The 25,545-nt window shown below is 38.5% G+C and overlaps 1 protein-coding gene across 4 annotated transcripts in view; it reads left to right on the plus strand.

The window, feature by feature from the left end:
- FBXL4 (F-box and leucine rich repeat protein 4) overlaps window positions 1-25,545 on the plus strand; it is a 49,415-nt gene that overhangs the window by 16,455 nt on the left and 7,415 nt on the right. For all 4 annotated transcript variants that reach the window (XM_026666590.2, XM_087943036.1, XM_026666591.2 and 1 more), the window contains 5 exons: window positions 5,873-6,218; window positions 10,199-10,443; window positions 14,157-14,370; window positions 19,041-19,112; window positions 20,677-20,989. In XM_026666590.2, the coding sequence (XP_026522375.2) occupies window positions 5,873-6,218; window positions 10,199-10,443; window positions 14,157-14,370; window positions 19,041-19,112; window positions 20,677-20,989 (1,190 nt within the window). The remainder of the gene's footprint in view (window positions 1-5,872; window positions 6,219-10,198; window positions 10,444-14,156; window positions 14,371-19,040; window positions 19,113-20,676; window positions 20,990-25,545) is intronic.

Raw genomic sequence — 25,545 nt, forward strand, 5'->3', positions numbered from 1 at the left:
ACAAATGAAAGGGCAACTGCAACAGGTTTCCCAGCCAGCCGAACATCAGGGTTTCCAGAGAAGCCCCCCCAGGGGAGGGGAAGTTGTTCATGGATCGTTTGCCCCCCCCATGCCTGGTCCCCTGAGGCATTTGAGGAACAACCTCAGGATTTTAGCAGGTCTGGGCCATATTTCCAGCAAACCTCTGGGCCCTATGCCCCCTCTTTTCCCTCCAGAGTTCAGGCCTCCCAGATCAGGCCGGAAGCCACTTTCATGCCCACTGCAGCTGGCCTTCGGCCCTCTACTACCTTTGATAACAGGCCCAGGGAGATCCAAGATGTTGTTTCCTTAGCCATTAGGCAGAAGGCTTTCAACAGATTCTTTGCCCTCTGGAAAGGGTTCAGGCCCTTTTCCCTTCTCAGTCTATGGCTTCCTTACCTCTGCAACGGGATTTCCACAGACCCCAAGACCTCAGGGTCCTTTCTTCACAGCCAGAATGGGAGGAGTATGAAGGGGAAGAGAGTGCCTCCCTCTCTGAACACAGTTGCTCCTATCATTCAGAGTGCGAATAGGGCGAAATCTGTGATCACAATCTTTCAGAGGAAGAAGACTCTCATCCAGACCAGACCTCCTCTGCATTAGTCTTTAAACCAGCCCTCTTTAAATCCCTACTTAGCAAGGCTCTGGTCACTGCTAAGCTGTCACCTGAGGAAGCAGCACCTGAACCACAAGGAGAACCCTCCGGGCAAGTAGACTCGCTCTTCTCCAAGCCAGTAGTACACATGGAGGTTTTGCCTTCTCCCCTTTTGTTTCTCAAGGTCAAGGAGCAGCGCGCTTCCCCTTTGGCAGGTCCTCGTCCATCATCTTTGGACAAGTGGTTTTACAATGTTAGCACATCCCTAGCCAACACCCTTGCAGTGCACTCAGTAGATACTCCGGTTGTGGTATCATTCTCCTCTTCTGGCACTCCCACTGAGCCAGAGAATGTCCTTAAACCAGAGGAAAGTGTTCTGAACAGACCCTCAAGCGCAACCACCAAGCAGCTGCATGGGCTGTTTGGGCTTCGACTGCTGCATCGTTTTTCACGAGGACATCTCTATGATGGCTGCACCAACTGCAGGATCGATTGCCTGCCTCTGACCTCAGGTCTCATCAGGACCTTAACAAAATTATAGCAGCGGCGGAATTCACTGTGGATGCCACCCTCAATTCCGCCATATTTGCATCAAGGGGCCTTGGCATCTTCGGTGGCGGCAAGAAGGCTTCTGTGGCTCCGAAATTGGCAGGTGGAGTCATGCCGCAAATGGAAGCTGGCCTCTGCCCCCTGCTCAGGAGACAAGCTTTTCGGCAAGGCTCTAGAGCCATATCTCATTGAGACCAGAGATAAACGTAAAATTCTTTCCTCCTCCCTATCAGCCACCTGCCTTTCAGGCGGAGTCCACCTCCCGCTTTCCTCGGCCATAGAGGGCGTATTCTCAGCTCCAAGACCAACGTCAAGAACCACCTGGCAGACAACAACCTTCTGCTGGTAAATGGCCCTTTCGGGGGGGGAGGGGGTCATGCCTTCCATCGCTCTAAGTAATACCTTGTTCTCCCAACCCATCGGAGGTCGCTTAGCCTTCTTTGCGTCCAAATGGGAGGAGTCAATGATGGATGCCTGGGTGCTCAACACTGTTAGGTCAGGGCTACAATTGGAATTTCTATTGTCACCTCCAGAAATTTTTTTGATTTGTCCCGTTTCACGGGACAGTTCAAAGAGAGCCCTTATGAATTCGGCCATTCAACACCTACTCGACATAAGGGCTATTCAACCAGTTCCCACCTTACAATGGGGACGTGAATTTTACTCTCGTCTTTTTGTTGTTCCCAAAGCCTCGGGGGGGGGGGTGGCGAGCGATCCTTGACCTAAAATTTCTCAATGAATTTGTCAAATACAGGCGATTTAAAATGCAGACACTGCATTCTATCTTAAGAGAGTGTTCGGCAGGGCAACCTCCCCTCTTCCATTGATCTCACAGAGGCTTGCCTCCACATCCCCATCTGGCCTCATCATTGCCAGTTTCTCCGTTTCTGTTACCAGAATGCCCACTTCCAGTATCGAGCCCTTCCCTTCAGCCTCTCATTGGCTCCAAGGGTCTTCACAAATATTCTAGCAGCATTGGTGGCTTCACTCCATTCTGTTCCAGTGAGGATCCAATGCTACTTGGACGACATGTTGATACTGTCCTCCACCATCCACTTGGCCCATCGGGACTTACAAATTACCCTGTCTTGCCTCCAAAGCCACGGGTTTTCCATCAACACCAAGAAGAGCCATCTCTCACCCACGACCAAACTGCTACACTTGGGAGCAGTCATCAACACGACTTTGTGCCAGGTTTTCCTGTCTCCAGATTGTGGAAAAAGCCTTGCAGAGATCATCAGCCAGATTCAACAACAACAGATTGTTCCACTGTTGCTGCTGTCCAAACTACTGGGGAAGATGGTCTCCTGTATTGGCATTGTCCTGTGGGCACGGCTTCACTCCCAATCACTCCAATGGTTCCTGCTCCCCTTTCAACAAGCAGGAACCAGCCACTCGTCAATCAAGGTCCTGCTCTCTCATCAGGCCCGGCGGTCCCTCAATTGGTGGCTCTCCCTGTCCCTCTGGAAAGGGCTCCAATTCAAGGAACCAGACAGGCTAGTAATCACCACAGATGCCAGCCTTCTGGGTTGGGGCTCCCATACGGACGGTCAGATAGCTCAAGGGGTTTGGTCCAGATCAGACAGCACCCATCCCATAAATTGGTTAGAGCTCAGAGCTATCTCTCTGGCTCTCAAGCATTTCAGAGCCTCGGTGACCGGCTCCCATGTTCTCATGTTGACGGACAATATGGCCGCAAAGGCACACGTCAACAGACGGGGGGAACGAGATCCAAGGCACTTATGAGGGAGGCAGAACATTTGGGGTTATGGGCAGAGAAACACCTGCTGTTGATCTCAGCGGATCACATTTCCGGAGTCGACAATTCCCAAGCCTACTGGCTGAGCAGGAGTTTAGTCAACCAGGCAGAATGGCCTATTCCTCCGTCCCTATTCTGGGATCTTTCCCTCAGATTCGGAACTCCGGACGTGGATCTCTTCTCCACTCCTCAAAATGCCCAAGTCAACAGATTCTTCACCAGGTTTCCTTGCCAGGGAGTGGAAGGGACCAATGCTCTTCATTGCAAATGGCCCGCAGGTCTCTTCTATGCCTTTCCCCCTCTTCCTATCATTCCGGCGGTCATACAGAAGCTGTTGAGGGAATGAGCGGAGCTAATTCTCCTGGCACCCTATTGGCCAAGGAGGCCCTGGTTTGCGGACCTGGTCAACCTCTCTGTGGCTTCCCCTTGGAGGATCCCAGCCCACCTCATCTCCCTGCACCAAGGGGCCCTGATCCATCCGGAGCCCCAGTGGCTGAAGCTGACCATGTGGCAATTGAGCGGCAGCAGCTAAGGGAGGCTAATCTCCCAGAGGGGGTTATCCTCACCATCCAGGCATCTTGCAAACCTTCTACGAGGCACCTCTACGATGCCATCTGGAGGGTTTTCTCCCAATGGTGCCTGAAGGAGGGTCTCTCTCCTTCCTCAGCCCAGTTGGCAGAGGTTCTTAGATTCCTTCAGGATGGCTTGGAGAAAGGTTTAGCCCCCAATACCTTACGTTGCCAGGTAGCAGCTCTCTCCTCAGTTCTTTCATGGGATTCGCTTCCTTCCTTGTCCCATCACCTCTTGGTCAGGAGATTTTTGAAAGGGGCTTCCAACCTACACCCTTCTTGGTGCACAGGTATCCTTCATGGGACCTTCACTTGGTTCTTAATGCCCTTACGAAGCCCCCCTTTGAACCTCTTAGAACAGTGTCTCTCCAATTCCTAACTCTAAAGGTAGTTTTCCTCGTTTCTATCACTTAGGCCAGAAGGGTGTCAGAACTGGCCACCCTTTCTATCAGGCAGGATCTTTGCATCTTTCACAATGATAAGGTTGTTCTCCGTCTGGACCCCTCCTTTATCCCAAAGGTTACCACTTGATTCCACCGGTCCCAAGACATTGTGTTACCTGACTTCTGTCCCCTTCCACACCATGACTTAGAGCACAAGTGGCATACTCTAGATGTCAGAAGGGCTCTTAGAATTTACATCAAGCGCACGTCCCCTTTTAGAAAGACAGAAGCCATGTTTGTCTCCTTTTACCTTCTCACTTGGGGAGCAAGGCTTCTTCCCGTACTATTTAGCAGGTGAGTCAGGACGTGCATCGCACAAGCCTACAAAGCGGTGGCTCTTCCGGTACCCCGTGGTCTAACAGCGCACTCTACCAGAAGTGCGGCCACTTCAGCCGCTTGGGCCACCCAGGCATCCTTGGAAGAGATTTGCAGAGTGGCCACGTGGACATCCCTGTCTCCCTTCATCAGACACTACCATCTGGATTCCTTTGCCTCGGTGACAGCGGCCTTCGGCAGACGGGTTCTTCAGCGAGTGGTTCCACCATCGGAGTTATTGGCCGGACGAGGACCTGCCCGTGGACATGCAAGCTTTGGTATGTCCCATCCTGGGCTCTCGCTGCAGCATGGAGGAGAATGGGCATTGGTAAATTTACCTGTGAACGCCCTTTCTATTTATGCTGCGAGAGAGCCCAGCCCCTCCCTTGGTTCGTCCAGAGATGGTAAGGCATGTTAATGTATTGGATTGTTTGCTTTCAGAGACACTTCTTCAGTCTGTCAAGTATCTTCTCCAAAGCTGGGGATTCTCCCGGGGGCTGGCTTTTTATATATATAAGTACAGACCCAGCTTAATGACATCATAAGAAGGAGTCTACCCATCCTGGGTCTCTCACAGCATAGATAGAAAGGGCGTTCACAGGTAAATTTACCAATGCCCATTTTCCATGGTCTGGTCTTTGCAAGTGAAAGCTGCCTCCTCCCATTTGTTAGCTTTTTCTATTTACAGTATTCAATGTTTTGTAGTGCTTCAGTATAAGAAAGGTTGCTGTAAGATATTTGGACTCTTGAAAATGCTTCAGAAACTTGTCCTGTAGATCCATCTTAATAGTACAGGTTGTCCTCAACTTATGACCACAATTGAGCCCAAAATTTCTGTTGCTAAGTGAGACATTAACCAAGTGAGACAGTTTTGCTCCATTTTACGACCATTCTTGCCACAGATTTTAAGTAAATCACTGTAGTTGATAAGTTAGTAACAAGGTTGTGAAGTGAATCTGACTTCCCCATTGTTTTTGTTTATCAAAGGGTCGCAAAAGGTGATCACATGACCTTGAGGCACAGCAAGTCATAAGTATGAACCAATTGCCAAGCATCTGAATTTTGATCACGTGATCATGGGGCTGCTACAAAGGTTGTAAGTGAAAAATGGTCATAAGTCACTTTTTTCAGTGCCTTTGTAACTTTGAATGGTCACTAAATGAACCGTTGTAAGTTGAGGACTACCTGTACATTAAAACTTCATTGGTTTCCAAATGCTAAATAGCCTGAATATAGGTTTGGGATCAAATCTCTAAGTTCTTGTCCTACTGAATAAGTTGTGGTTTAATTTCAGAGTTAACCAAAGGATCTGTTTATCTATTTTGTTACTGAAGTGCATCTTCACTTTAGCTTTGTTTTCTTCCCAATGCAGTGACAGGTTAAAAAAGAATTAACACTAAAATGTTGTTGAATAATGTTAATGTTATTTAATGTTTGGGAATTAAGATATTTATCATACATTGTAGAGTAGAGTTATTAAGAGTCCTTTATACTGGCCACGGTTTGATGTTCTTTATATTAGTTGTGGGGTTTTTTTCACCCAAATTGAAATGTATTAAAGAAATTAAGGTAGTAATATTTGCATTAACTGTACTGTGATACTAATGTACTTTTCTTTTGGTAGGTGGGAAATCCTTTGGTCAGAGCTACCTTCCAAGGTGATTTTACCTCAGGCACGTCAGTTTACACCTAGTATCAAACAAATAAATTTTCCTACAAATTTAATCCGTTTGGAAATAAACAGTTCCCTTCTGGATTATTATACTGAGTTGGATGCTGTAGTGCTACATGGTTTAAGAGAGAGACCTGTGCATTTACTCAGTACTCCAATTATTGATATGAATGATCTGGATGACGATGAAGAAGGGGATAGAGAAAGTTACAGCATGGACAGTCTCAACAAGCAGTTTAGCATTACTGCCTTCAAAGATTGGACAACTAATGGATACTTTGATAAATTGCCTTATGAGGTAAAAGACGGGGAATTTTTACAGGGTTAAAAAAATATCATAATTACTTAGGCTATATAGATTCATTATATCTTGAGGTACATAGCTTCATATACAGATTTGTGAACTTTACCTGTTTTTTTAGTTTCATTTAGGTTCCTGGATTTTAGTAAGTGTAGCTTTTTTTTCTTAAAATGGTTCAAACTGATTCAAGTTAGATTCTTAAAAATAGAAGAATCTTATATCGGCCCTAGCTGATCTTCCCATGCAAATTCATTTTTATTTCTGTGTCAAATGCTAATAAAATGAATATCTTGTTCATTGAATTTTCTTGATTACAGAGGTAATACTCCAGTTTGTTTAAAAAAATCAGCTATTTTAAGCATCTGTTAATCAAATTATTTAAAATAAGAAAGTTTTCTTCTTTTGAACAGAAAATATAAATACAAATCTTAACTGTTAAGTCTGTAAAACATATTCATTACATAAATGTTATATTCCTACCAGTGGTGGGATTCAAATTTTTTTACTACCAGTTCTGTGGGTGTGGCTTGGTGGGCGTGGTTTGGTGGGCGTGGTTTGGTGGGCGTGGCAGGGGAAGGATACTGTAAAATCTCCAGTCAGAGGTGGTATTTGTCAGTTCTCTGAACTATTCAAAATTTCCGCTACCGGTTCTCCAGAACTGGTCAGAACCTGCTGAATACCACCTCTGATTCCTACCCCTTTAAAATGTAAGTCCTAAGATTTCAAAAAGCTAGCTAAATTTCAGATGCCATATTTTTATGCCATAATCTGCATTTTGGGAATTTTCTGAACTCCTCACATATTATCATATCAAATTTTGCTTTATGCTGGGCCAAATACAGAATGAAATTTTTAGCAACATACTAAATTTTAAACTAGCTATGAGAATACTAGATAGGCTTTAAATTTGCTTTGTTTAATCAAAAGTAAAATATATTTTAAACTGCAGTTACATTTTAGTGTCATCAGCATAGTGATATCTCTTTATATTTTTTCATTTCAGGTATTAAAATGTAATTTTAGTGTAAAGTGGGACTACCTTTTCTGGTGGTGATACTGACATGTTAGGAGTTGTTTATCTCTGATGCTGATGTTGTGTTATTATCTATATAGTATATAATTATTATCAGATAATGACATTAGTTAAAAGGGGGTCTTAAGAGTTTTTCCCCTTTACACTTTTTGCTGTGTTTGTAGTGTATTTGGTCATTATTATTAATCTGAAATTACACTTTGTGCTTTGATTCATTGATGGGTGTCATGGTTTAGAAATTAGTGAAAACATGTTTTTTTTATCAAAGCTTTAAAATTAAAATTAAAAATGCTAAATATGCTCTTAAAAGTCAATCAACTTAGAGTAATTGATCAAAACAAATCAAGCAGAGAATCAACTTAAAAATAAGAACACATTTCCTGACAATTAGAACAATTGTTCAGTGGAAAGACTTGTCTCTAAAAATTGTGGGTGCTCCAATACTGGAGGTTTTTAAGAAAAGAATGGGCAACTATTTGTCTGAAATGGTATAGGGTTTCCTGCTTAAGCAGAGGGCTGGACTAGAAGTCCTCCAAGTTCTCTTGCAACTCTGTTATTTTATTGTTCTGTTAATTAGGCTGATCATTCTACGGTAGTACAATGAAAATGAGATAACTTGTCCTTCTCACAACTTTTACTGGATGCAGTCTTATCACCAATCTATATAAAATAAGCCACTCTGTAGCCTGTAGTTCTTGGGCTAATATTTATTTATCCCATTGCCAAGACAGTTTATAGACTTTTGATATTTATCTTAGCTATAATGTGTGAATTTTTCCCCCTCTGCTATATCTTAAATGCCAAATTTGATTAACCAATGATAGACATCATAGTTCTGTGTTCTTCAGATTCAGATTATGATTGCAGTGTTCCTTAGTCATGTAATCACCATTTGCCACCTTCCCTGATGGTTTCCCAGAAGCAAAGTTAATAAGGAACCCAGCAAGAAAGTTGCAAGTGGCTTCTTTAAGTTGATTCCACTTCCACTACTTTTTCTTCTAGGTATCTCATATTCTGTAGCACATGCCTCTCCTCGGTGCCCCTACACTCAATAGAACCCATCCAATTGTGTTTGTATATGGGAAATGGAAGGTTAAGGTGCAGATGTGGTCAGGGAATGGATGTTTCCCACACCTGGCAACGGCCATCCCTTCCTTGACTACATTTGCACCCCAACCTCCCATATACGGCAGCAGCCACTCCTACCTAGATGTGCTCATGTTGCATTGCAGCATCTACTTACCCACTGACTGGCCTGCTTGCAAATTGCCTAGGATTTGTGATTTCCTGCCAGCTTCCCCATTGACTTTGCCTATTGGAGGCCCTCAGGAAGTTGCGAAGAGGAGGTCCTTGCTTAATGACTCATGATCCTTATTTAACAGCAACAATGGGGACTGCATAAATTACTGTTGTTAAGCAACGTGTCCTGCAGTATCACAATTTAAAATCACATTGGAGTGGAAATTCCACTCCCAATTGGGTTTGTTTGCACTAATGTATAATCTGAAGCATATTTATACCTTTGAATACAAAAACCACAGCTCTCATAAGCATTTCTTAAAATGCAGACCCAACTTCGGTGTACTGAAATCTAGTTTAGGCTATATGGCAACATAAAAAATAACAGGGATGGATTTCAGTTGAGCTACTGATAATATGAGTCTTTGTATTTTATGTATTCAAATCCTATATAATAGATGAGATAATTATATGTGTTTTATTTTTAATAGATATAATCAAATCCCATTTAACTCAGAAAGAGTGAAGAAAACTTAAGTGTTACTGTCCCATTGAAAATAAAAGGACTTAAAGGTATTTCAGCTAAGCCATGCACAATAATGGTCATCATAAGCACGGCATAAAAGATCCTGATTTTAATATGTGTGCAGAAGAACTCTACTCAGAAGTGAAACTTTAAATGTTTAGATATGTTTAAAAAATACTTCATGTAAAGAGAGCCAGTATGATGCAATGGTTAAAGAATTGGACCAGAAAACAAGAGATTGTGAGTTCTATTCCTGCCTTAGGCATAAAGGTAACTGGTGAGCCACTTCTGAAAAACTTTACCAAGAAAACTGCAGGGACTCACCAGGAATCAAGAACAACTCAAAGACACCTGCACTTCCCTGCCAAAAAAATCTCTTAATCTATACCCATTTGGATTATCAGATTGTGATTTTTAATAACCCTTAACAAAAACAATTGGGACCAGCAACGCGACCAGTCACTAAATGACATGACTGCTAAGCAAAACAACACATGACTGGAATGGATTTATGGCACTTCCCATTCAGTTTTAAAGTGAATCACTGCTGGTCATTAAGCAAGACATGTGGATGACTTGTGTTTTTACTGCTGGCTTTCCTTCACTTTGCTTGCCAGAAGCCAACTGTAAAGCATACAAATGGAAATTGCACGGCTGCATGGCTGTGACAATTGTAAATGCCCGCCAATTGAGAAACACCACCATTTCAGTTATGTAAAGTGGGGCTGCTATGACGGTTCTAAGTTCAAAGACCAGTTATAAAATTATTTTTTCAGTGCTGTTGAAACTTTGAATGGTCGCTAAATAGGACAGTTGTTAAGCAAGGACTACCTGTATATGACTGGAGAATAAATGTACATAATTTTCAGTACATTTGATTAAAATCATATCAGATTTCAATTCTTCAACTCTTTGGGGTGTAGCTACCAGTATGCAATTTAAGGCTGAGTGAAGTCCAGATTAAAACTGAAAGATGAGATTGAAAGCAAGCCCAAAATAGAAATTTATATACCACCGCAGAAACTGTATCCTGCATTTTTTTTGTTTAAAATAAAAAATAGTAAAATAATGGAAATGAGATTGGGATGATTAATTTAATTAGAATAAAATTTTATTTGCCTAGCATGAAAATACAATTTTAATAGAATAATTTACTTTTATTGTTGTTTTTCAATTCAGCTCATCCAGTTGATTTTGAGTCACCTTACAATTCCGGATCTATGTAGACTCTCACAGACATGTAAGCTACTATATCAACATTGTTGTGATCCACTACAATATATTCATCTAAGTTTGCAACCCTATTGGGCAAGGATCAATGACACAGCTTTAGAATATCTGCAGTCTCGTTGTATCCTGGTCCAGTGGCTTAATTTATCTTGGACTGGGAACAGAGGAACCATTTCATTTTCTGCTTTTAGCAGGTCAGTATTCTGAAGAGGTGTATAACATATTCTACAAAATAGAATCATAGACTCATCCCTTTATCCAGAGGTGGGCTGCTGGGGATTCGCAGGGGTTTGGGAGATTCTGTGCAGTGCGGAGAACCCCCAAATCCCACTCCTGGCTGGCCCTGCCCACCCCGGAGTCCCCATGTGCCCGTTTTGGATGCAGGTAAGTGCAGGACATGCACGGAGGCTCGGGGAGGGCGAAAAACGGGCTTCCCAGAAATTTGGGAAGCCTGGAAATGGGCCTGTTTCTGGCTTCCAGAGAACCTGCGGAGTGCAAGGAGGGCATTTTTGCAAAAATGCCACCCCTGCTGTGGTGCAGAAGGCCGACCAGGCCACACCCACAATGGCCTCACCCACCCAGCAATCGGGAAGCCAACCTCACCCCTGCCTTTATCCCAATTACCTAGCAGTTAGAATAAAAGTTACTAACATGACTGTACTCAATCCATAATACCTCAAGGTCAGAAGCATATGTTTAATCATGCATTGGCAGCATCAAAGATACAAAATCCAGTGGCAGAGAGATAACCTGGCAGGCAGCTTTAGCAACTTCTTTTCATATACTTGATTTTGTTCTGACACTTTTTCAAGAGTAGGAGTTGAAAAGTTCAAATTTTCTTGCTGTTGTCTTTTGTATTCCTACTCATTTTTCCCCCACCTACCAAACATTTGGCTGGTTTTGAAATTTAAAGTTGTATGTAAACATGATAAGAAAGAGAATACTTCCTAGAACGGTTTTGTGAATTTCTACTCCTGTAGGGGAAAAGTAAGGATACAGACAAGGTTTTCAGCAAAAGTAGGTTTTTCTGTCAGAGAACTAATTGTTTGGATTTTTTTAAAAAGCTAAACTTGCTAAGGGGTAGAAATTGCAGCCTTTGTAAATTCTTTGTGTATTGTGTGTCCTGTGCAAAACACTGGCCAAAGAAAATTTGCTTTAACATTGCTGTCTTTTATGAAAACCAGTATCTCAACATTATTGTTTTCTAAGACACCTTGCCATTGCCTGAAATGGCAGATTTTCAAACTCCAAACTTTCTCTATAATAGAAAGTGTATATCTTTTAGTCTGTATTTTTCTGCCCTCAAAAGAATCTCATTTAGATTTAATAGCTATAGCACTGAGACTTATATACCACTTCACAGTTTTTTACAGCTCTTTCTCATATTGCCCCAACAATCTGGGTCCTCATTTTACTGACCTAAAAAGGATGAAGGTTGAGTCAACCTTGAACCAGTCAGGATCAAACTCCTGGCAGTGGGTAGAGTTAGCCTGCAATACAGCATTCTAACCATTATGCCACCAGTGTTCATTTTAATAGTTGGCTCTGTCACAGAATTCATACAGTAAAATATATGTAAATTCTTTAAGGGCCATGACTATAAATCAAGGCTCTTCAAATTTGACAAGTTTAAGACTTATGGACTTCAAGTCCCAGAATTCCTGAGCTAACATGACTGGAGGAGGAAATTGTGGGAGTTGAAGTCTACAAATCTTAAAGTTGTCAGTTTGAAGACCCCTGCTATACACGATAGTTAACATGTTGGCATGTTTCATTACAATCTATTCATTCAAACATTTAAGAAAATACAGATCAAGAACACATCCAAAATTCTAGTTACTTCTTTGTTGTTGATAATGGAAATTTTGTAAATAGTAAAAGTAGACTATAATCAATTTGTACCTACAGTTTTAGAATTATTTTTCTATTTTTAAAAAGTAATAATTCATAGGCTGAATAATTGACAATTTTTCCAAAGAATTTTATATATATATATATATATATATATATATATATATATATATATATATATACATACATATATATATATATATATATATATACACACATACATACATACACACACACACTGTACATAAATATATGATATATCTTGTTGAAGTTTATAAACAATGAGTAAATTATCCTTCAGTGAGCATCATTTAGTGTTAATATACACTTTTAGTGTTAATATGTACTGCTAATATATACAGCAGACATGTTGTTTATGTTTCTGAAAATGTAAATATTAGTAGAGTATGTATTAATAATAAGAAACAGAACAAATTAGAATAGTAATCTAGGATAGCTGACAAGCTAACAAATATTACCATGAGAGGACAGTATGCTTCAGGTATTTCAATATCCTGAGGCAAGGTTGAAGATAATTTAACTTATTGATAGTGTCCATCTCCGTAGGGCTATATAAGAATATTGTAATGTTTCACTTGTAAAAATTGCTAAATGAACTACTTTGCTTGAGCTAGACAGAATTTGAGAAATATTAAATGGGACTATAAATCATATATAATCAAATGATATTAATGTGATATAGCTGAATAATTTTATAGTGCTCTATCAGTAATCTTTAGGCACTTTAATAGATGAGTTATATTATCACGTACAAATTCTTTATATAATAAACTAAATTGAGAGAAATTTTTTTGACAACAGCAGACTAGTAAATGTCTTTGAAACTGCTTGAAATATCAGTAGTGAGAGGCTGTTGTTTCTTCTGTAACAGAAGAACATTTAATTCTGTTTAAATGCTTTGGCAACATGAAATATCTACATTAAAGCAATATTCCTCCTTTAAAAATAAAAAACCCTTCTTTACGTCTGGTGACATTTTAAACAATGAATGAATCAATACAAATTAATTTATTCTGATTTTTTTTTTAAATCTAACGACTTAGCCATGTAATTTGACTGCTGCGTGAAGTGATTTAATTTTTTTGCTCTACTATTTTCTTGTTTTGCTTGAACTGTTTCAGATGAATAAAAGCAGGTTAGATTGCATGGATTGTATTTTCTGTTCTGAAAAAATAGTTTTGTCTCAGGATCAGCTTCCTTTCCTTGGGCTTTTTCCATCTGATTTGCACCTGACACTGACAAGCATATCTGAGCATTCCAATTCAGGGGTTGAATTGTGTAGGACATACAAAAACTCTAATATGAAGTGGAACTGCCCCTCTATGCAACATCAGGATATATGATACAGGTTTCAAAACAGAGAAGGCACGGAAGTCTGATAGCATCATGGGCCAGATGTATTGAGACCTATGTTCAAGTCTCCATTACAAAACATCTGAGTGACTTTGGACTAAATCATTGCCTCCCAGCCCAATCTATCTCTTAGGATTTATGCTATCAGGATAAAATTGCAGGGTACCTTTATGTATGTGAATTCAACCTCTCATGGGAAACACTGAACAGAGATGCAGTAAATGACTACAAATAATGCTTATATTAATAATTATGAAACCCAGCTGTCAGCTGTAGTTCATAATTACAGGAGAGTTTGGAGTGGGGATTGTTTTTGTTTATGGAGATATAATGGGATATAATATAATGCCATTATTTTTGGATACTAAATTGTAACACTTGTAAATGAATTTAAATATATTTAAAAGCTTACATGTTGGAATTTGACCTATTGCAATGTCACAAAGAATCATTGGCTATCTGGATTGTCTTGGATACTGGAGTTGATTATGATTACCTTCCAATTATCTTGGAGAAAGTTGTTGCTATGCTAAAATAGTTCCTTGTTAGGCGTGCATAATTTTGCTCGTGATCTATTAAGATGTGGCATTGGAAATTCTGGGAATTTACCCCGTTTTTACAATGAATTAAAAGCAAATGCATTACTTTTCTTCGTGAATTGATTCATATATGCTTCTTACAGATTCCTGAAAGTTTGTGGTTCAGAACTAGTACGCCTGGAATTGTCTTGTGGCCATTTCCTCAATGAGGCTTGTTTGGAAGTTATTGCTGACACATGTTTAAATTTGCAGGAATTAAATTTCTCCTCCTGTGATAAAATTCCACCTCAGGCTTTCAACCACATTGCCAAATTGTGCAACCTTACACGTTTAATTCTTTATCGAACAAAAATAGAGGTATGAAAATCATTTTTCTTTAAACCTTACATGTTAATGCACTCTTTGTAAAGTTATAGAGAAAACATAGTAAACTATTTTAAACATATAGTAAATATCAGAGGAAGAGAAACTTCAGACTGTGATGTTTGAAAGGCTCAGTAATGTTTAATTATGATTTGTTTGTTTATTTACTATTTAAAACATTTGTATAGCCACCCATCTTATACCAAACTGAGCAGTGACCAGCAGTGAACAATACCGTATTAAAACTATTAAACATTAAAAACAAAAACCTGGCACAAGTCAAGCTTCCGAAATGCAGTCACATCATCTGTCACAGTGCTTGGGGGGAAAAGGTCTTCAGTGCTTTACAGAAGCTAGGAGGTTACAGGCCTGTCGAACTTTAGGGAGAAGAATGTTCCACAGGTCCAGGGGTGGGATTCTACCAGTTCGCACCTATTTTCACAGCTAGTTATTTATACATACATATGCAATCAGCATTCTGCAAGAATTAATTTTTAATTGTTGCCAATGAAAAAATTCTCCTTTTTAATACAAGGAAATATAAGAAGAAAATATATCTGTAATAATAGCATGCATGATTTTCAATTAGTTCCTCTGACTGCAGCTTAATTGCCACATATTTCATTTTGCCCTTTGTTTCTCACTTTTGAATGTTTATGGCCAAGAATGGTCCAATTTTCAACTTTAGAAGTACTTTTTAAAAGATAGAAAGTCCTCTTTTTACACAATCCAACTATCACATCCTTTCATATAATGTAATGAACTGTTTCCAGAATCAGAACACAATATGCAATTCATCTCCTAATTGTAAATAATTGTTAAAAGCTTCTTAACTTTGGAAAGTACTTAACATAATTTATAATTTTGTTTCAGTCAGCCAATTGGCTTAACTCTGTTCAATTATAATCTTGCTTGCAATTATTATACCCAGAATATTTTTGTGCTAATGGTCTCACCATTTGCTAATACATGACTTTAATCTTTATTCATTTAATTTGTTCATTAAGTATGCATTCATAATGTATTGTCTTGAATGTATTTAAGATGCACAATGGACAATAGCAGCATATTGTCAATTTCTTATGAACTATGTAATAATTCTGTGTAGGTGTGTATACTTGATTGGATATATATCTTAATTTTTATTTGCCCATTTGTTTTGAAGCCAGACTTTCTCTCTGAAAAATATCAAATCAAATCGAATCTTTATTGTCAATGCACGACATGTATACAATGAAACTGAATGAGCCTCCCTCCTAAAACACATCTGTGTGTGTGTGTGTGTGTGTGTGATATATCAATGATATACTTCTAGTATTTGAGATAAGCATGAGTTGTGGACAGATTGAAATGGGATTGTTTCTATTGAAAAGAAGACCTATCAAGTGTAGTAAAGATTTCAAGTTCTACCCAGGACTGCTAGGATAAATATCCAATCAATATTGGATACATATACAAGATTTCATTCCATCCTTGATAAGTAAAAGGCTTAAGAAGAAACCATCTGTCTAGTAATGCCATGTTGGTGGTAGATGGGGGAGCTGAACTTGTTTTTGGGAGTCTAAGCACCACTATGGGAAGACTAGTGATGTCAACTGAGTAGAAAATGGATTTGAGGGAGGGTCTTTGGAGAACATTTTAACTTTTAAACTACATTAAGCCATGTGATTTGTGATTCAGAATGTATTGTCATGTGTTTCATGTTTTGTGGCTCAGAATGATGACAGTTGATGTTATCAATCTTTATTTATTATATGTGTATGGCAGCAATTAGCAATAGCACTTAGACTTATACATCACTTTACAGTGCTTTATAGCCCTCTCTAAGCGGTTTACAGAGTCAGCCTATTGCCCCCAACTGTCTGGGTCCTCATTTTACCAACCTTGGAAGGATGGAAGGCTGAGTCAACCTTGAGCCTGGTGAGATTTGAACTGCCAAATTTCAGGCAGCTGGCAGTCAGCAGAAATAGCCTTCAGTACTGCACTCTAACCACTGCGCCACTGTGGCTCATGTGAGGTATATGTATAAAGTCTGCCATCTCACACCGTCTCTTTGGAAAGCTGAGACTATAAATGCAGGTAGTCCTCAACTTACAACAATTCATTTAGTGAAGTTACAAGAGCACTGCAAAAAGTGACTTATGACCATTTTTCACACTTATGACTATTGCAGCATCCCCATGGTCATGTGATCAAAATTCAGACACTTGGCAACGGACTCATATTCATGATGGTTGCAATGGCCTAAGGTCATGTGATCACATTTTGCGAGCTTCTGATAAATGAATCTTATTATTGACTTTGCTTAACAACCATGTTACAAATTTAACCACTGCAAGGATTCACTTGACAACTATGGCAAGTAAGGTTGTAAAATAGGGGAAAAATCACTTAACAACTGTCTTACTTAGCAACAGAAATTTGGGACTCAATTCTGGTCGTAAGTCGAGGACTACCTGTACCTCAATGCAGTAACAAAATAATAAATAGAACACACTTGACAGCAAAAGAAAAAGTTATGAAGACAAATCAGTCAGCAACAAATTCATTCAATTTGTGGGTTCAACCCCTTCCTGACCCTCACACTTGAGAAAAAAGCCAGGTCTTAAAAGCCTTGCAAAAGGCCAGCAGGGTTGTGGTTAATCTAATCCCAGGAGGAATACTATTCCAGAGGGCAGGTGTTGCTAAGGAAAAGTTTTGCTTTGTGCTATTGTTCAGCAATACTATTGAAGTTTGGATAGCATAAAGAAGGACTTGGGGACTGTACAAAAGTCCTGTGGTTTTACCCCATGGTAGGATTTTTTTTTTCTAAAATAGAGTTTCTTATATCCAACATTAGATTGTTTTATAATTAGCTAGAAACCAATACTTTCATAATTGTATTTATGTATATGATTAGTCTAATAGTGACATTGTAGATATTGAATGGAATATGCCCTTTCTTTTTATAACTTACCTGGACTTGAATTTACACTAGCAGAATCTTAGAGGCCCATCTTTTCACTGTATATAAATACACTGAATGCCATCTGATCATTTCTGTACTTATTACAAATATTTTAATATTAGGATCTGAAACTTCTATTATCATCCATTTTATTTATGATTATAGTATTATGGAATTAACATGTATAACATTTATGATTTTTATAGTCTTATGTACACGTTAGTAGAATCTAGCATTTTTTTTTCTTTTAATAAATACAAAGCAAATGTCTGATGCCCCCAACATTATAGAGCAAGACTGGATAACTTTCCATTATTAAAGATGCATTATTGTGAATCCTTCTAATTGTTGGATTTTACCTTTGCTGCTCTTTTTTCATTTCCCATTGTCATTTTGTAGAAATCTTTCCTAGAGATTAAATCTATTTATTCACCCTATTTAGTATTACATTTATTTATTTAGTATCCAATTATGTAATAATAATTTATAAAGGCCTCAATATTAAAAAGACTATGAAAATTATACTTGACTACAAAAATATAGTATGTTCTTTAGAAATAGCAAATTACTAAAAACTTTTAAAAAGGTGTTTTCTTAATGAGAAAGATCCCTATTTATATTTGTGTGTGTTAAATATTGTATTTACATTACAGTAGGTAGACTGACTCAATTGTTTAAAACTGGAACACCAGATAAAGTTATAAAAACTTAAACCAGTTTTTATAACAGAAGTCTTTCATGTAATATTTTATTCAGTAAAAATCCTGAAAGGCCATGGTTGAGTTTTGGAAAGACTTAAATGAATACATACAAGTTGTGAAATTACATTGAAAAACTACAGTTTGGAATTTTTTACTGCACTATAAGAAATTCATAATTGCCTTTCTGTTACTCTTTTCATGTCAGTTTTTGTCAGTTAAGAATTATAAAATCTGAAAAATAATTGGAAAGAAAGAAAAGGAAAAGTCATTCATCTTTAGAAAAAGATGAATGTCTAATTTGAGTTTGGGCAATATGCATGCTTCTGTGTAAAAGTTATCCATAAATTCGAAAGAATAGCTATTTTTCAAAGTGTATCTGATATTCTGTTAGAGTCCTTTTCATTTTTTTTTAATGAGGTGGCACTTCACTGTGAACATGCTTAAAATGGCAACAACATGAGTGTAAAGTGCACATTATATTTGTTTCCATCTGCATGTTGCTTGTGACAGGTGCTCAATGATTGTCAGCATCCTTGTCAGCAAGACCATCCTGTGACATTAAAGTCACCAACTCGATCCTGATGCTGTGTGACTCTATTGGCAGTTCCATCAGGCTGGAGCTGATAACTGAATGTCAAGAGATGCTCTCCTTTTTCGGGATGTCACCAACCTGCTGCATTTTTGGTTTGGCCTTGCTTGTTCTTTGAACTTACTAGACTTCTAAGAGTTCTCCTGAGGGAAAAGAGCTGATAGGTCATGGGAATAAAGGTGTCTTCAGGGCATGCAAAACCATATCCACAGTGACTTGTTATATAAAGGGTTGTAATGATTACTTGACTATAAGCCAATCAATGGTTAGAGCATCTGGGGACTCATTAAATGGTATTTGTGGTGTCTGTTTCCTAGGTTTTGAGCTGGATTTCAGGGAAAGTGGTGACAGCCTTTAATGTCTAATTGACCCTTTCCTCTTTATGTTTGCTTTCTATATTTGCTTCTGATGTGTTCCCTAATGACAGCAAACAGCACTGCTCAGCATTCTCAACTTCTGTTCAGAACTTCAGCACCTCAGCCTGGGAAGCTGTGTGATGGTAAGTTCTTAAAAGTTTTGACTTATGGAGATGCTGCTCAAGTTTACTAGCTTGGTTCCTCCCTCTCCCTGTCCAAAATATTAAACAAGTAAATTAAAAAAAATTAAAGTTAAAAAACTCCACTTTTTAAAATTTATTTCAACCCAAATACAAATACACCTGATTAAGAGTGTAAATACGTGCTTGAAAATTACTCTTATTTACATCTGTTATCTTGGGCTGATCCTTTTACTTGTATCGCATAAATTATTGAAATTAGGAATTAAACCCATTCTCCCCCCAAATCATGTACAGTTACTGTCTGTTTATGAAACCTTCGGTTAGAAAAATTGAGAGTTTTGAGTTTAAGGCTCCATTTTCAACCCAGTTCATTTGAAGGAGAACATAATTCCAGAATTGGGCCAAGGATGTTTGACTTTGTTAATGTAAATGAATTATAGAATTGATATAAAATTCTACATTCTACATTGTAGAATATGTAAATGAATGCTTATTTGAGATCTACAACTACAGAAGAAGTGAAAAACAGAAAAATATCTTTCCTTGTTTGAAATTTGGCTTACATAAACAATGGTGTATAGCTATGTAAATTCAAATCTATGAAAAGGTTTTCACCTGTCAGTTTGTTCTCATGCAGGAATTCTGCATATAAATACAGTAGTCTGCATATCACTTCAGTGTACTATTTCCTCTGCATAAATACTAGCATATCTTAAAACTTGATATAGATATGAAATAGAAATTGTTTCTACAAATATTACTTTTTAATATCTTCTGTGGTGTATAATTCCAATCTATTGGATGTCTTCCCGCTGTTTCCTGAGTTGCCTTGTTGAGAGATAGGTGGCAAATAAATGTAATTAATAATTTATGTTTTTTTTCATCCCTTGGGGGAAAAAAAACCAAGGATTGAGTTCAATAATTTGTTCTATAATCATCCTGCGTATTACTTTACTTTTTCTTACTCTAAATAAGACTGGTTTTGTTATCAGACAGTCTATAAACTTCTATTAGTTCAAAATGAGACTACTTAGTTTCAAAGTAAGAGTAAAGTCAGTCTGCATCATATTACATTTATACTGTGCAAATTTAATTCTGGCCAGCGTGCTTGTGACTTCATTGAAAATGCTTTTTGATGATGATATAAGAAACTTTTTACAGATAATGTTCCTATTTTGGAATTGTTCTTCAAGTCCAGTGATCACTAAAAATATGAGGATCAAGACTTGAAGCAGGACTTTTTCAGTAAACGAACTATAGAGCAATCATTTAAGGAAGATCCATTGGAATTGTTTATTGTATTTTATTTTCCATTCCTAAAGGCACAGAGGCTTAAAAATACTAGGGTATGCTAGATGGAATTGTGTGCCCAAAATGCTTATTTAGTTGATGAACGTCGATCAAAAATGGTTTCTTGACTACAAGGTCTTGAAGGCCAATTAAATAATTGATACTTGGGTTCCTTAAGGGTCTATAGGCTGGACATAATATAGACATTATTAGATATCTACAGTGAGAATAGATAACACCATTTGGTTTTTAAAAAATATTTTTAATTTGACAGATTGAGGACTATGACACAGTAGCTAGTATGATGGGAGCCAAATGCAAAAAACTTCGAACATTGGATTTATGGCGATGTAAAAACATTTCTGAAAATGGATTAGCAGAGCTGGCTGCTGGTTGTTCACTGTTGGAGGAGCTTGATCTTGGCTGGTGCCCAACTCTTCAGAGCAGTACGGGATGCTTTGCAAAACTTGCCCGAAAACTACCAAATTTGCAAAAGCTTTTTCTAACAGCTAACCGGTCTGTGTGTGATCCTGACATTGAAGAACTTGCTGCAAATTGTACAACTCTTCGACAGCTTGATATTTTAGGTAAGTCCCCACAAGAACACTTAATTCTCCTGTAAATTAATTAATTGTATCCAAGTCAGAAGAAAAAATTATAAAGGCATGATTTTGAAATACTATGTTTGGAACCCTTGGTATTCTCTTGAGCTTGGTTGTTTTCTTGCAAGACAACAACCAAGCTCAGATAGCACTAAGGACCCCACAGTCCAACCCTAAGCTGTAAATATTCTCTTCTGTTGGAAATACTATGTTCAGAGATCTCCTATTTCCTGATGGCAGATTGCTACGTAAAAACAATTGATACCAGATACATTTATGGCTTTAACGAATCATTGGTAGTGAGATAAATCAGTCTAATTCCAAATTCTTTGATTAACAAAATTGGGAACATTTGCCTCATTACTTATTCTTTGCTGCTACTTTTTCTTTTTTAAAAAATCAAGTTTTTTTTTTAATGAATTCCTGAAATTCATTCAAGTAATATTGCCAGCTTTGAGAAGTTTTTGGAATTGTAATAGTGCATGATAGGATATATTTATAAATTGGGGACCCTATGATAAAAGAATTTCTTGAAAAGCATAAAACAAAACCACTTCTTTTAAAAAATATATTTAAATACTAATTTAAAAATTAATACATTAATTTAAGTTTTCAATTGTGTTGCAGTAGATCCCAAAATCCTTTCTCAACATACTTCATACTGTTATTTATGTATTTTAATGTAGTTTGCCACTAATCTGGATATGTTTAGATTTTTTCAATCTATTTTAACAGTCCTGAAATTCCCTGATTGTATTTCCAATCAAGTACTAATCTCACTTAACTTCTGAGCCCTTTGATGTGAACATTTTGTCCCGGGACTCATCATTTGTTGGCATACAACACCCAAACTAGAACTTGTCTCTGTTGGCTGCCTTGTGATTCACTACATTATTCCTTATGGGAAAATTTTGTTTGGTACTCATTGTTTTGGGTACTCATTGCATCTCCCGAAATCAATTAACAATGAGTACCAAGGTGCCCTGTATAAGAAAAAAGCAGTCTATGCAATACATTTTTTGCCGGCTTAGTTGTATTGTATACAAGCTGCATACCAGCAGTGGAAGTTTAATGCTATTTTCTTTTATTATGTTTGATCCATCTACTGATATTTTCAGGTAACATATCTCCACATACTTACATATTATTTTGCATGCAATCTTTATCATAAGCAAGAATTCATAAATAGTGGAGTCATACTGTTCAGGCAAAAGACACACACTATCAAAAAGAGGTAAAGTATATGGAAGACACCTCACAGGCGTCCTTGCTGTTTCTCTGAAATTTCCAGAATTTCTCCACCATCTTCCAGTTTACTCTGTTGGTGTTGCCTGGAAGAGTAGTATATTTCAAAAGTAATTGCTGGGATGCTGTTCTCTACCCATTTTATTTTCTAAGGATGCTTGGGAGGCCCTGACAAGCAGGGTGGGGCTAGAAGTCAGAACTTTACTTTGAAACATGAAAAATATTTGGTTAAATTTTTAAAATAAAATAAAAATAAAAACAGGCAGGGTACCAAGTTTAGTGAGAGGTACAAGTGATAGTTTTTAACCAGCCCCCCAATTTCAGGATGCTTATCAAGGCCTTCTTTTTGGGAGGGAAAGTGGTTTCTTGGACTTATCATCATTGTAGTGTTTTTAATTGATAGATTTCTTTATGTACTTGATGTTACTTCATTGTACAAAATATCTTGAAAATTACTGCTACAGAGTTGTTGTGGAATGACTTTAACTAAACATGAAAAATATTATTGTTTCTTTCTAAATATTTATGTCAGAGTTCTCAAATGCGCAAGGTTTTATTGCAACAATAAATAGACAACACAAAGACAAGAAAAATGTACATCTGATGCTGTTAAATGGATCAGTACACATCCTCTCCCCACCCAGCACAAAAATATGCTACCTTGCTAAGTTAAATTTCTGCCATGTGAAACATTTTCCATAGAGAAAAATAAACATCTTTTTAACATCTCTTTAGACAACAAGCTAGTTTTATCCTTTTTTAGGTCTCCCTTTCCTGTTGTCAATAATAGTGAGGATTTAATAGCCAGTTAAAGGTTCTGCAATAAAATGTTTAACTCTCATGACAATAGATGTCTGAACAAAAATAAATTAGAGATATTTATTTCTTTGTCACATTTATACCATGTCTTTCATTCAAGAGTTCAAAGCAGAGTAGTAGGTAGGATTTCCTCCTCCACTCCCATGCAGTAGTTTGGGTTGAGAGTGAATGAGTGACTCAAATGAGTTTCTAAGGCTGAGAGTGAACTTGAACTCGGATTTCCTCATCCTGCTCTCAGCCATGGTGGCACAGTGGTTAGAATGCAATACAGGTAGTCCTCAGTGATCCTTCGAAGTTACCATGGCACTGAAAAAAGTGACTTATGACCATTTTTCACACTTATGACCATTGCAGCATCCCCATGGTCATGTGATTTACATTCGAATGCTTGACAAGTAGTTCACATTTATGACGGTTGTAGTGTCCCAGAGTTACGTGATCCCCTTTTGCGATTTTCTGATAAGTCAGTAGGGAAACTGGATTCACTAACAACCGTGTTTCTAATTTAAGGATTTGCAGGGATTCACTTAACAAATGTGGTGAGAAAATTCGTAAAATGGGGCAAAACTCACTTAACAAATTTCTCACTTAATAGCACAAATTTTGGGCTCAATTGTGATCATAAGTTGAGGACTACCTGTATTGCAGGCTAAGTATAGGTAGTACTACAATAATATATTTCGCTGCTCACTCCAGGAGTTTGATCCTGAGCGGCTCAAGGTTGACTCTGCCTTCCAGTCTTCCAAGGTCAGTAAAATGAGGACCCATATTGTTGGGGGCTGTCAGCCTTCCTGGGCAATTAGGAATTTTATTACAAACCATGTTACTGTCAGCAGGTAAGATAACGATTTAATGCAAATGCATCCCATCCAGATAGGCAACAACAAGAAAAAGATCTGTATAAAGCCAGTGCTGAGAGCAACTGCCTCTCAGCGCTTCTTATCTACATACCCCACCATTCTTAATTAACCTAATATCCGCCCGCCTGGCTAATTCCCCATGCCTCCTCCCCGCAGGCCTAATCGCAACTCCTCCCACTCTACTCCCTATGTGTGCCAACCAACACCACCAACCCACAGCTCTCCTCCCCGAGTCAGCAGCCACCCTCCAACAGCGTTCAAACAGCGATCTCTCAAAACAGCCTTTGGCCCAATTAGAAGTCCCATGAGCCGTGACAAATTTAGTAGGTCAGCAATGTGTCGAACCATGTGTCGGTCTTCACACTGGGTGGTGGATCGCCGAAGCCTGATGGGCAATATGATGATTCTGTAAAATTGCTTAGAGAGGGCTGTAAAGCGTTGTGAAGCGGTATATAAGTCTTAAGTGCTATTGCTGTACCTCAGCCAGTAGGTACTGTCAACTCAAAAATATTTCTCTGGTCTTTTAGAGTTGTCAGCAGAAAGGGAGTGGGGGGAGTAATGCATACCTTAAATATTTTCATAGATAGGCGGCCGAAGCTTCTGGCACGCAAGATTATTACTAGAGAGCATGATTGATGACTCTTGGCTATGGATGTGTCCCATTGGAGAATATACATCCAGGTGAATGATGTGTCTCAGTGTTGGCTCCACCCAGGTAACGCTGACATGTTTACTCCTAATAAATGATTTTTTAAAAAAACTCTGAGAGATGCAGCTAGAGACTCATGATTCGAATGGGGGGTGGATTGTCGGAGCCCTGACAGCCAGCCAACACTGAAGCACATCATTCATATCACCCTTGAACCTGGTCTTCCCCCACCCCCTGGTTTGTCAGAGCCCTGACAGGTACAAATAAAGGAGTAGATGCTGGGCTTGTCAACTGGTATATTGGCAATTTGAGACCTATGTACCATGTGATGGAGTGAGCTTCCTTTACTTGCCCCAGCTCCTGTCAGTCTAGCAGTTGAAAACATGTAAATGCAAGTAGAGAAATAGGTACAACTTTGGTAGGAAAGTAACAGCGTTCCATGCACTTTTGGCATATAGTCATACTGGTCACATGACCATGGGCAATGCTGGCTCTTTGACTGTCAATCAGAGATGACTAACGCCCTGAGTCAGATGCGACTGGCAAGGGAAACCTTTACCTTTTTTGCAAGTATGCAAATGGATGACCTTTGGAAACATCAACTACCTTTTCAGAAAGCACTCAGATGTAGTTTACTTCCACCTCTGCTCTTCTTCTCTTTCTTTGTGGTTGCTAATACTAAGAGGCTTGTTAATACTGAAGTTTGAAAATGGGCAATATGTGAAAAAGGGTACAATTTTGTTCTTTGCTTGCAGAGCAACATATGCAGAGCCATTATGTGATCACATAAATTGCAACATATGTTTGGATTATGCTTAAATAAGGGCATAAAACATGCTCCAGAAAAATAAACTTCCACTTGATATTTTGACTGCAGCCAGGCAGCATAAAGTACAGCTTAGGAGAGCATGGTGGGTTTAACCATCTGTATGCACCCTTACTATCTCAGTTCCTTGAATTAAAAACAG

This window comes from Notechis scutatus, chromosome 1 (assembly GCF_049901735.1).
Source record: "Notechis scutatus isolate UNSWTSFEM ecotype Mainland chromosome 1, rNotScu1.2, whole genome shotgun sequence".
Lineage (NCBI taxonomy): Eukaryota > Metazoa > Chordata > Lepidosauria > Squamata > Elapidae > Notechis > Notechis scutatus.